The sequence below is a fragment of the Musa acuminata genome, chromosome BXJ2-1 (genome assembly GCF_036884655.1).
Source record: "Musa acuminata AAA Group cultivar baxijiao chromosome BXJ2-1, Cavendish_Baxijiao_AAA, whole genome shotgun sequence".
Classification (NCBI taxonomy): Eukaryota; Viridiplantae; Streptophyta; class Magnoliopsida; order Zingiberales; family Musaceae; genus Musa; species Musa acuminata.
In genome coordinates, this window is record NC_088338.1 from 6428857 (window position 1) to 6440561 (window position 11705).

The following is an 11705-nucleotide window of genomic DNA, read 5'->3' on the forward strand; positions in this document are numbered from 1 at the left end:
CGTTCCATCTGACTTTTTCTTACGTGACCATCCTTTGCAGGTGTACCAAATATAGTTAATATATATCCCCAAACTCCTTACTCTTTAACTATATTCAAGAATATATATATATATATATATATATATATATATATATATATATATATATATATATATATATATCAGAACTTTCTTGTGACAACAAGTACAATCTCTCAATTTTTTTTCATCTAAAGTACAATCTCTCAACCTTGTGATCACAACCGCGGCAAGAAGTCAACAGATGGATGAACAAAATATGTTACGAGCCATCATTCGGCTGCCATGTTAGATCTGACATAAACAAGCATCAACCATCCAGTTTGGTCTCATCAAAATAAGAGTTTGGTCTGCACCAAAGAAAAACATAGATTTCGGTAAGAAAATGAGACAACAAAAGAATCCTGCTCACGAGTTTAACCAACTCCTGATGTTTACTCTTGGGACATATCAGTGAAATGTACTTTGATTTTTTTAACATACTGGACTCATTCACATATTTTCCAATAACCAAGATGCAATCTTAGAAAGATTACAGAGATGAACCATGAAAACAATTTAATTTGATAAACTATTAAACAAAAAACCTTCCTTGCGGAAGTTCTGGTCCATAGATGACAAGCAGAGAAACTACTAATTTAGTTGAACCATGATCACGATCTCGGAACCATTCAGTCAAGAGAACACCAAGAACAACTGTCTACCCTGAACACTGTATGCCAATTCTTCAGCATTTCACAGTTCTTGTATGCCAGAACAGATCAACGGTGCCATATGTATTTGACCAATTTCTTTTTCCATGTGTGTATATATAGTACCACCTGTTTCAAGCAGTAAATCATGTGCATATTGCTAGCAAGGAGGCATCATCAACCTGTGGAAAGCCGCCTGGATGCCTCCAACTGTCCAGCTAGTTGGATGGCAGTTGAATTGACCAACTTTATCTCCTCCCCCATTGATGGCCACTGCCGAGACCACATCACCCTCTACCACCTTGCTTTCCCATTGCATAAAACCCTGATCTACTTGGCTTTAATCCTAGGGACTGAATTCCCCTCATTTTTCCCTCTTCAGGATGCTCAACTTTCTGTCTCTTTGAGCTTTTGGAGACGAAAGAGATTTGCCGTGAACCACCAGGTCCAAATTTCACACCATTCAAAGTACCAACTGCTAGTTTTTCTCAAGAGCAGCAACCCTCTCTCCAAGAGGAAGGGCATCCTCCTTGGCCAGAGAGAGGCTCCTTAAAAATGCTTCGGCTTGGCATTCATCCTTCTCCTCATATAACCTAAAAGAAATCATTACGTTAGAATCTAGATAAAACATATTTGGTATCTTCCATATTTTGTGCAAACTATTGTCTCAGTGGACCTCTAAACTGCCGTCTCAGCAGGAAATAGTGTTGGAATTTTATGTAGGTACAATGTCAAAAATCCCTTCACAAGGTTAGACATTTTAAACTATCCCTTAACATGGCCCCAGCTAAAACTGACTCAGCTACAAACATGTGTAAATAGCTAAAATACTCCTGCATATCATACTGCACCGGTGTACAGTATCTGCATGTTATGAGTGGAAAGGTACATGGGCAGCACAGTGCACTTAAATGCAAGCATCCATATGCAGACAATATGTCCAACCAGCACTATGTTAATTATCACTGATTTGAACCATCCTACATTGACCTCGGAAAGAGAACAGTACCGTACAATGGCCCTCTCATCAGAAAGAAGAGATCACTTTAGATGGTTTTAACAAAAAATCTCTTGTTATAATTTAGTGACTGCCCCATGCAAAAAAAAAAAAAATCTAAATTTTATATATGGATACAGTAAGAATTCTCTCTAAGTGTAAAGAAAAAAAGAATTGCATGAAATAGCTTAGGTGGGTACAAGGAAAAAAAGGAGCACATAGCTAGGTTATCGATTAATTCAATATATGCTGCGTGATTACTTCATATAAAAACATAGAACAGCTCTGTGAACAAGGCTCCACCCATGCAGGTTTTGGAAAGCATTATTGCAAGAAAAAAGGATGTTTTAGTGACTCAAGCACCGATCACCTAAATAGATTGATTAGCCAAAAACCAAATAGCAACTTTAATGATGCTTAAGTATGATACCTCACTCATCTTACTAATCAATGGAATGTAAGTGCAGTTTGATCATGTTCTTTATTTGTTTGTAAATTGTGAGAAAAAAAAATGGCATAGTTTAGTGATGAAACTAAGACTATAACAGTTCCAACTTTGTTTAAATATTCAATTGTGCCACAAAACTGTCAAAGAATGGCGCACATTGAAGTACCCAATACCATTATGTCATATAAGTAAAAATGACGTTATAACCATAAAGAATCCCAGGGGTTCACCTCATGCCCTTCTACTTCTTAACTATATTCTCATCCGTGTCAAGCTCATCTTCGGATTCCTGTGAAGCTATTAAAGCGCATCAGAATCACTGGTCCCCTGCTCTTCCCAATCCTCCTTTACAGGCTCAAAGTGTTCCTCAATCAGGGAGGGTTGCTTCTTAGAAGATTGGGGATGAAGTGAAAGAAACTCCTGTGACAGTTCGTCCACTTCAAAAGTCCTGAAAATTATAGGCCAATCGTGCAAAAATTAGAAGACACTACTATAAGACATGCAAAGAACAAGCATAAAAAATGGATCGCAAAACTAAAAAGAACCATTTTTAGAAAGCTAAAGAAACTTAATTTTTGCATGTTCAGTATACTGGCAATTGAAAACCATAAGAGCACATAAACATAACCAATGATAAACAATATTCTAGGAGCTAAATATTTCAGTTGCATTAAAAGTTAACAGATTATTATTCATACATGTTGGTTCATGTATTTATAGAGATGTTAAAATTGACCTTTTCTATGTTCAGGATAGTAGTTACATTGTTGTAAACATAACTTTTACCACTTCATTCTTCTTTTATAGGAAGATAATGATGTCGAATATGAACTTTCAGGTCACAATGCCATCCTCTTTATCATTTCATACAAGTACGAACCCTTAATCAGGAGGTATAATAAGCCATGATTAAATATAGTGGAACAGGCTAAGAATTTGATTCAATGACAAAATACTAGTAGGTGGAAGAAACAAAGATCAACCCATGAACCTAACAATTAACAGCCACCTCAACTCAATTAAGAAGCAAATCCAGTGAACTTAAATACATAATTTATGAGGTAGAAAAGGTATTCAGATTGTGTGAGCCAATTGGTAGTCAGAAGACTCAGAACAGTTTTGTTCCACTCATTAAACTATTTCTTGGTTTAAATGCTTAAGAAACATTATGGACTACTATGTTTCTGCTAAGGATATTATAAATCTTTGAATATCCATCACTACTGATGAAAGTATTAGATGCAAATTGTGTTCTAGATCTTCTAGGAAAAGAAATGCTTACGGTGTTTGTCAAAATGCATTCTGCATATACCTTATTCTTGAACATTACTGCAAAATGTGCATCTCTATGGATCTCACTAGTTAATACTCTGTTTTTATTTGATTTCTTTTTTTGCAACTGTGTCATCCATATTCTCCATTTCACTTTCTTCTGCAATATGCAAGCGAGCTGCAAGGAGCCTATTTACTTTAGGCAACCTTTTCTGTATCTGCAATACCGAACAGGAATCTTTTACTAAGTGGACATATAGCAGCAGAAAAGCAAACCAAAGAAGAGAAAGTACCGTAATATGTGAGGCTTGCTTAGCCTCCATCTTCTCTTTCTTCTGTTTCTCCCTGTATTCATCATATGCAAAAGGATCCCCAAAGCCTTTGCCTGCATGATCAAAATTACAGTGAAAAGAAGGCATCAGCAGGAATGAAATTAGTGGCTACTGATTTTATAAGATTTTTCTGAAAGAAAAAGTCCAAGAAGTTGACATATTCTTTTCAATTCTTTTCTCTTAAAAGAAAAAGTCAGATGCATCATTACCTTTTTATACGGACGATGATCAATAAAGAAACCATGCATGTAGGCCCTAAAGAGATTGGTGCCAATCAAATTGGTAAGTTTCAGACATTCAAACTTTTCTGTAGTTAAAAATTTGAAATCATCATAATTGGTCGTTTGTGACCCTAACTCCATTTCTTCCTCTAAGAAAGTAGATATGACAATGGGCTTCAGCACATAAAGGCGCCAAAAGAATTTGAATTTTTAGAAAATAAGCCACGATTGGTAAGCTATAACATCGTCATGTCAGGTTTTCTAGGTACAAGTATGAAGTACCACTTCGAGGCAGGGCCAAGAGCAAGTACAAAGTAGGCTGGTATCTGGCTGCTGACTAAAGCCAGCAACATCAAGCCACTCTCATTGAAAACACATATCATTGATTGCTCCAGAGTTTGGTTCTATGCTGGTCGTATTCTCACCCTGTTAAAAAATGGTTAAGCCAAGCATGTCAGAGTATGCTGGGCGGCGGCGGCGGCCATGTTTGTTCATCATATCCTTATTATCCAAAAAAGTCGGCTGCTGTCTGTTTTCCATGGTATAACAAGAGCTTATTAAAGCTTGGCAAAAATATGAAAACCAAGTCAGTAATAAGTCGGACGTGCAATAATTCAACATAATGCAGCTTCTTGTGTGTTATCATATTTCATAAAATCCAAAGCTACCTCACGTTAAAACCTCAAAGGATGAATATATGCATGTGCCAATCTTAAAATTGTGCAAACCTAGGACACCTTGTATAACAGTAATTTTGATGAGTTTCATATGAAACTTGCATGAAAAAAATTAATATAAAAATAATTCATTCATACATATTTTAGTTTTACATCAAGAACTTGATGCAGGATCATTCTATTGTATTTCTCATTCAAAATTTTGGGGTATTTTGCAAATTTCATAAATTGAAACATGACAACATCCACTGTAATCCTATATTAGCTATCAAGATTGGAATAAATTCTTCAACAATTGCTGCACCTATACACCATCAGTTCTTAATATTGAGTAATTCCTGACTCCATATCATTTAGTGAGTTAAGCCAATAACAACCTGCTTAAACCCCCTTAACCCAGAACTACACGAAGTCTTAAGATTATTATAGTTAAATCTCTCTCTACACATAAACATGTACTTATATATATTATATGTGAACATACATGAATGAGTATATATCTATATAATATATGTACGTCAGATCTTCAACATTCTTTATGCAGTTTAACATAAGATCAACAAGAAAGAAGTCACCTACAATATAATGCTTCACAAATATAGAAAGAAAACAAAAACTTGTAAAGAGAGGTCCAGTAAATCATCAATTCAGCTTCATTAACCAATTCATCTTCATTAACAAGTATGTGGTTAGTATAAATGAGATTAAATATCCTATTCAAAATCATATATCCATCTTATCCATCATCAGTAGATCAACATTAAATACAAAACATAGTAATTCCAAAGATAACCACAAAATTTCCCTCAAGTATGTCAACAGTCAAGACCATTAGATTCAATGACAATTTAATAGTTAATTAGGAATTAAATAATTTGAGAAAATATTCGAAGTTAAATAGGACCAGAAAGTAAATGCCATAATAACCATAATATGATTTTTTTTTCTGACGGAATAAAGAGGGAGAGAAAAGGGGGAGGGGGTCCGCCCTATAGTAACCCAAGTAGATGCCAATATATGAATAAACAATCAAGTAACAAATGATAAATGTGGGTTCAGGTTCCAGCTAAAGAATAAATCTGCTAGATCCTTAATAAAAGACACATGACAGCACAGAAAAAAATACATAAATGGTTTATATCTTGCTATAAGGGCATTTTATTATTTGTAAACAATTATTGGTTGAACATATAGCATACATTTGAAACCACAAAATTCTTCAAATTATCTTATTTTGTAGCCGTTGATCAAAGTAATAATAATAAATAAGAAGCCACCTAAAAGAAAAGCTCTGATACATCAGTGTGGCCCATAACGAATTCCCATAGGCACCAGGAGCTAGGAAATGCCAGCTCAAGAGAGTAAGCCTAACCACCTAAATAATAATGCAGCTGCTAGCTACAGTTGGTCCAGATTACTGCAAGGAAGATGATTGACATATCGTGATTTAACCTCCTTCCAAAGGAAGCACAAAGATTTTATCTCCTTCCAATATTAAAAAATTAACAAGTCACCAAAACATAAGCTTCATGAGGTTTACTTTAGAATATATTTTGTAATATTATTATCATACTCAATTGTTCTCCTTCCTAGGTTTTAACATGTTTGTCAGTTTTAGGTGGAATATAAAAGCAACCCTCTATATGTTTTCCCAACTTTTCTGCCAGAACATAAATAAGATACCATTATACAGACGAATATTAAATCTAAAACTTTAATCCAAACATGAGATATCATTACATATGCAAGATGATTACAAACACCAAATCACAATGTGTGTAGCCATCTATAGAGCACTCAATTAACAGAATAAAAATTCAAACATCTACCAATCAAACAAATCTAATGTTCATCAACATCATCCATGTTCTCATCTGCTCCATCACTTGTTTTATATCCATCATCTATTCTTTCGTTTCATCAAAATCAACTTCCTCCACTTCAACGTCTACTACCCTTGAACTTGATGCTTTTGCACTTGTCTTTAGTCTCGCTCGTTGTCTAAAGTATGACACTAGTGACGTTACTACGATACCCATGTCAAATTGTCATGTTGGAACCCATATCCCCAACCATCTCTCACGGCAGCTAGGGATGCTGGATGCAAGGAAAGGAGGAGGGGGAGACAGGAAGGGCGAATAGAGGACAGTGGCAACGGAGAATCCACAAAGAGAAGGGTGAAAGAAGAGGGAAGAAAAGAGAGGACCTACCAGTGAGCAAAGATGATAGAGGAGGCCACCAATGGATGAATCCCTTGACCATAAATCCTAAGGCACAAGCCGTAGATCTTGAATACTTATTGCCTTGGGTCAGATCCTACTGCCAATAGCAGTAATTGGCAGACAAACACAAGGGTCATAAAGAATACTTGATAAAATAAATAAAACATATACCAGCAACATCATAGTACAAAATAGTTACCATCCAATATGGCAAAGAGACAAAAGTAAAGAAAATCAATTTTTATCAGTCTGTTGACAAACCATGGAATCCTTAAGCTATGGTGATTTCCATATTTTGCATGAAGACACACGGATCGATCGACACATGAAAAAGCTATTTTCTGTTCAAAATTTCCTATTACTTCATGCAGAAATATTTAACAATAAAGATGAAAACAACAAAATATATCATATGGAACCAATCTAATAGCTGCATGCATAGAATAGGAACTACGACCAAGTAGTCGAATCCATCTTATGAAACCAACCAACAGACACCGAGAAAAGCATTATAAGAAGAGCTACAAACAACAGAAATCATCCAAATGTAACAAATTGGTAGCAGTCTAGCTGGTAACAGAATTTTATATATATATATATATATATATATATATATATATATATAGAGAGAGAGAGAGAGAGAGAGAGAGAGAGAGAGAGAGAGAGAGAGAGAGACCAACTGACAAATCTCTTAATATTTTATTTTAGTCCATTTGTTGTATGTTTCGGCCTTACAAAAGATATCTGTCATTTCAAACTCACAATTCAAATGGTTGACTTAGCCTATGATGAATTCTAATTTTGAACCTTAGTTGCATCACTTGGTCAGAGAAACCAAACTTACAACATATTGAACTAAGACTTTAAAAAACTATCTACTTGTTAACAACTTCAATCGATTCCAAAGCCTTCTAAATTTGAGATTTTTATAAAGGACTTCAAAATTTGGCACAGCCATCAATCGACTGACTGCCCATGTGACAGCCATTATTCAAACTCAACCTGAACTTGGAAACAACTGAGAGACAAGGTACCATAAAATATTTTCAATTATTTAAACCTTGGAACATACTCGAGTAAAAATTTATTCTGCCTACATATGATTTAGCAACAATTAACCCAAAACTCCAAAACCAACCCAAATAATGGTCTGGAAGTCATTCTAACACAGTTGCAGTACATTGGCTCTCTGCTGGTGCAGTATGATATGTATCTTGGCTCTGACATAAAGATCAATTTAGTAAAGAAGCTAACTGACCATGCAATTAAATATAAACAATTGAAGAATCACCAAATGAAGAAGGTAAACATTTAGAAGATTAACCCCAAACAAATGCAAAATATGACCTCTCTGTTACATAGTAAAACTATACATGCCTAGAAAACCTGAGTTGCAGAGAACACATAGAAGTAAAGCGAGTAAAATACCTGAAAATTAATAATTTCTGAAACAAGGTGCCTTACAAACTTCAATGACAATTCTCTCAGCTCAAACATTTTAACTTGAGGAGAATAAATACCTAACATCAGAATTTACTGCACATAATAAGCATATAGAGATCCAAACAGTGAATAAGACAAGTGTGCTACGGACCTTTATATATGTTAAATCAAGTGACATTATACAATGATGTAAAGGATGTGACAAGAATGACCTCAGACATGGATTGGGTCTAATGATCATGGACAACAAGAAAGGCTGAAATGGCATTAGTCATAGTGATGCTTGTAACTCGGCAAAACAAAGGCTTTCCAATCAAACGGTAAAACTCAAGTAAAAGAAACAAACTATTCAATTCTTCTTTGATTTTATTCACCTTATTCAACTGACAAGGATAGGTTAAAGAACAACAATCCATATTGTCTCAACTCCCAGCTAATTTTTTTTCGTAAGATATGACAAAAAAAGTTACAATGGTCTGTTAGCTGATGCAACCCCAATCCTGGCTTATGGCTTGCAATAAAAAAAATCAACATTAATATGGATAAATAAGGCCACCAATATGTTGGGTCAGATCAACTGGAAGGTAAATCGGTATATCCAAACATTGAAGCATCTCTAATAGGCTTCATTTCTCAATCATGAACTTCAAAGTCACCTTCATAAATAATTAAATATTAGCATAACATGTTTTAAAATAGTCAGAAACACATAATGTAGAGGAAGGAGCAAGAACAAAAATAGATAACATGTTTAGACAATTCATCATGGGCATGTATGCATGTATTCAAATATGAGTGCAAAAGCACACACGCATAACAAACGCAAAACAAACAGAAATCTAAGAGAAAATATATTTATACCTAAAAGTTATCAACATGTGTTAATTTAGCTACTCATACCTGATGCAATGACATAGTCACCATCAGGAGTCACCTTTAATTTGGTAGTTGCAGTCTCAAATCTCAAATCTTGAATTAAGTCCACCCTCTGCGGGTAGTCTAATTGTTGATTTATGAAAAATCTTAATCAAATAAGCTCAGCAAATTTGTCAGACAAATATGGAAAACACGATATGACGCTTGTATAAAATAAGAATAAAGAACACATCTTTAATAATAAATCTTAAATTTGTCCAACAATGTCTTTGATGTTTATGCAATTACTAGGAATTTGTTAAATAAAAGAAAAGAAGATTTGCCTTGAGTTGAAATATAAAATGTCACATAGTAAGGTAATGAGCTGAAAATCCAACCTTGACTTGGTCAAGAAAGAAAGAGTCTTTTTACTTATTATTTGATTTCCCAAAACAGTAAAAGAGTATCAATGTCGCGATAAGTGATAAATACGTTAAGGAGCAAAACAAAGAAAAAGGTAACATCGAAACACCTAAAATGTAATATTAAGCTATAGAAGTCAACACAGTTTGAACACATATAACATGAATGGCAAATTTATATATACATCTCAGAAGTGGATGCTGGAGGGAGCAACAAGTCATATGTCAAAAGACGAGCTTATCATGTAGTTCTATGACATAGCAATTAATCAATGACAGAAAATATGGTAGAGATCGATGAAGCAATTTTCACTATTCTCTCAAAATTTGTAACTAAATTTGGATTAATCTATTGTGTCCGAAGAACACAGTAGGACTCATGTTTAGAGAATTTGATAAACATAGCATGGAGCAATTGCTCAAAGTTATTCTGAGAATATAATTAATTTCATATGCTCTTCTTCACTATATATCAAAATTCACAAAAGGAGTATTTATCAGGGGATAAAAGGAAAATCTAACTCAGATGTAATCAAGGCCATTTAATTCACCAAATCAGTACAATTGGAACCATCGCTAGCATCTTCCTTCAAACGTATTGATCCTTGCCTTAAGGGGAAACAATAGCTGTCTCTCGCAATGCATATCTCATCCATGATTTATATGTTTCATTGCTACTGACACTAGTGGCTCTATCCCTTTGTTCTCCGATTTACCCTCTGCTTCCCTCACCATCTCTTTTCCATTCTCTTGGCACCACTAATTGACACCGTGGCAGTTCCTGAGGCTAAACCCAAGGCCAACTCCCCTCGTACAACAACGAGGAGTACCTCAACACCAACACAGAGAAGTGCATCAACATAGCAGAAGACAATGTACCTCAAATTAACCCATCGAGTGTTTTCGTTTACCATTGTTCCAAGATCTCCTATTTCTAAATCATACAGTAAATCTTAATACAACGGGCCACAAGTTTAGAACAAGTCGAATTGTTTCCACTAAGAAATATAGAGGTGTTTTTGATCGGAAATTCTCTTAAGAACGCCAGCGGCAAACATACTTTCAATAGTTAAACTGCAAAGTCGGAAGCCTTCTACCAAGAAGAAGGCGAACGTAATATCAAAACGAGCGAAGGATGTAAGAGAAGAAACCTTTGTCTTTGCGAAGGGCTCTAAGCTTCGTGGGAGGAAGCCAAGTGGACACGAAGCGCTGGCCCGAGAGGGAGAAGAGGTTCACGCCATCGATGGAGGTGGAGCCGATGTTCCCTCCTCCTTTAGCCGCCATCACCGCACGAGAACCATAGGGTTTCTCTTTTCCGGAGGAGGCCCCGTACACTTATAAGTATCCAACCGCACCGGACGCGGCCGTCGAACCGAAATATGGAACCAGATACAAGTATCGAATCGGACTGGACCGTCGAACCAAAACATCGAACCGGATATAAGTATCGGACCGGATCGAACGGGGCCGTCGGATTCAATTAAAAGACCAAATAATGCAAACTTATTATTGTGTAATCGATAAATAATTTTGACTTCCAAAATCAATAAGTACTTTTTTATCTCATGCTTTTCTCGTCTGATAGATAGAAGAAAGAGTTGAGAATGTCGACCACTGTCAAAAAATTTTGACTGAGCCCAAATAATGAAATTTATACAGTGATCTCATTTTATCATTCTTCTTAAATAAACTTCTAAAAAAGTTATTTAATGAATTGTATAAAAATGTATATATTGTATAAAATTTCTATATTACCTAATTAATAATTCTCCTGAAATATTGCTTATTATATTAGAGTATGCAGAAAAAAGCAAATAGGTTGATTTGTGATGAAAATAATAATTATGCTAATAATCTAAAATAAAATTATTAAATCAAATAATTTATTAAAAAATTGGTAGACACTAGAAAAAAAAATATATATATATATATGGTGTTTCCCTTATAGCCATATATTTTTTATCATTGGTCATGATATATTTCCTTTTGATGATTTATCTAAATAAAAGCTACATGCTTTTATCTTTTCGAGTTTATTATAACGTTTAGATGATTCGACCTATCTCTTTTATTGTCTCTCGTTAGTCTCGTCTATTTTTCTCTTCT

The 11705-nt window shown here is 34.9% G+C and overlaps 1 protein-coding gene and 1 pseudogene across 15 annotated transcripts; both read right to left on the minus strand.

The window, feature by feature from the left end:
* Positions 1 to 429: 429 nt before the first annotated feature.
* Positions 430 to 3499, minus strand: LOC135597943 (uncharacterized; annotated as a pseudogene).
* Positions 3486 to 10943, minus strand: LOC135598652 (uncharacterized). Of its 15 annotated transcripts, XR_010481659.1 has the most exons (7): positions 10751 to 10943; positions 9223 to 9321; positions 8308 to 8399; positions 4406 to 4509; positions 3969 to 4014; positions 3721 to 3812; positions 3486 to 3645 (listed from the first exon to the last, which is right to left on the minus strand). XR_010481659.1 is itself a non-coding variant. In XM_065092785.1 (5 exons), exons 1-5 carry the CDS (start codon positions 10881 to 10883, stop codon positions 3621 to 3623), a joined length of 441 nt encoding a protein of 146 aa, XP_064948857.1. In that variant the 5' UTR covers positions 10884 to 10943; the 3' UTR covers positions 3486 to 3620. The 15 variants fall into 15 exon arrangements, 1 of the variants encoding a protein (XP_064948857.1); XR_010481660.1 differs by lacking the exon at positions 3969 to 4014; XR_010481658.1 differs by having other exon boundaries at positions 3721 to 4014.
* Between the last annotated feature and the right edge of the window lie 762 nt (positions 10944 to 11705).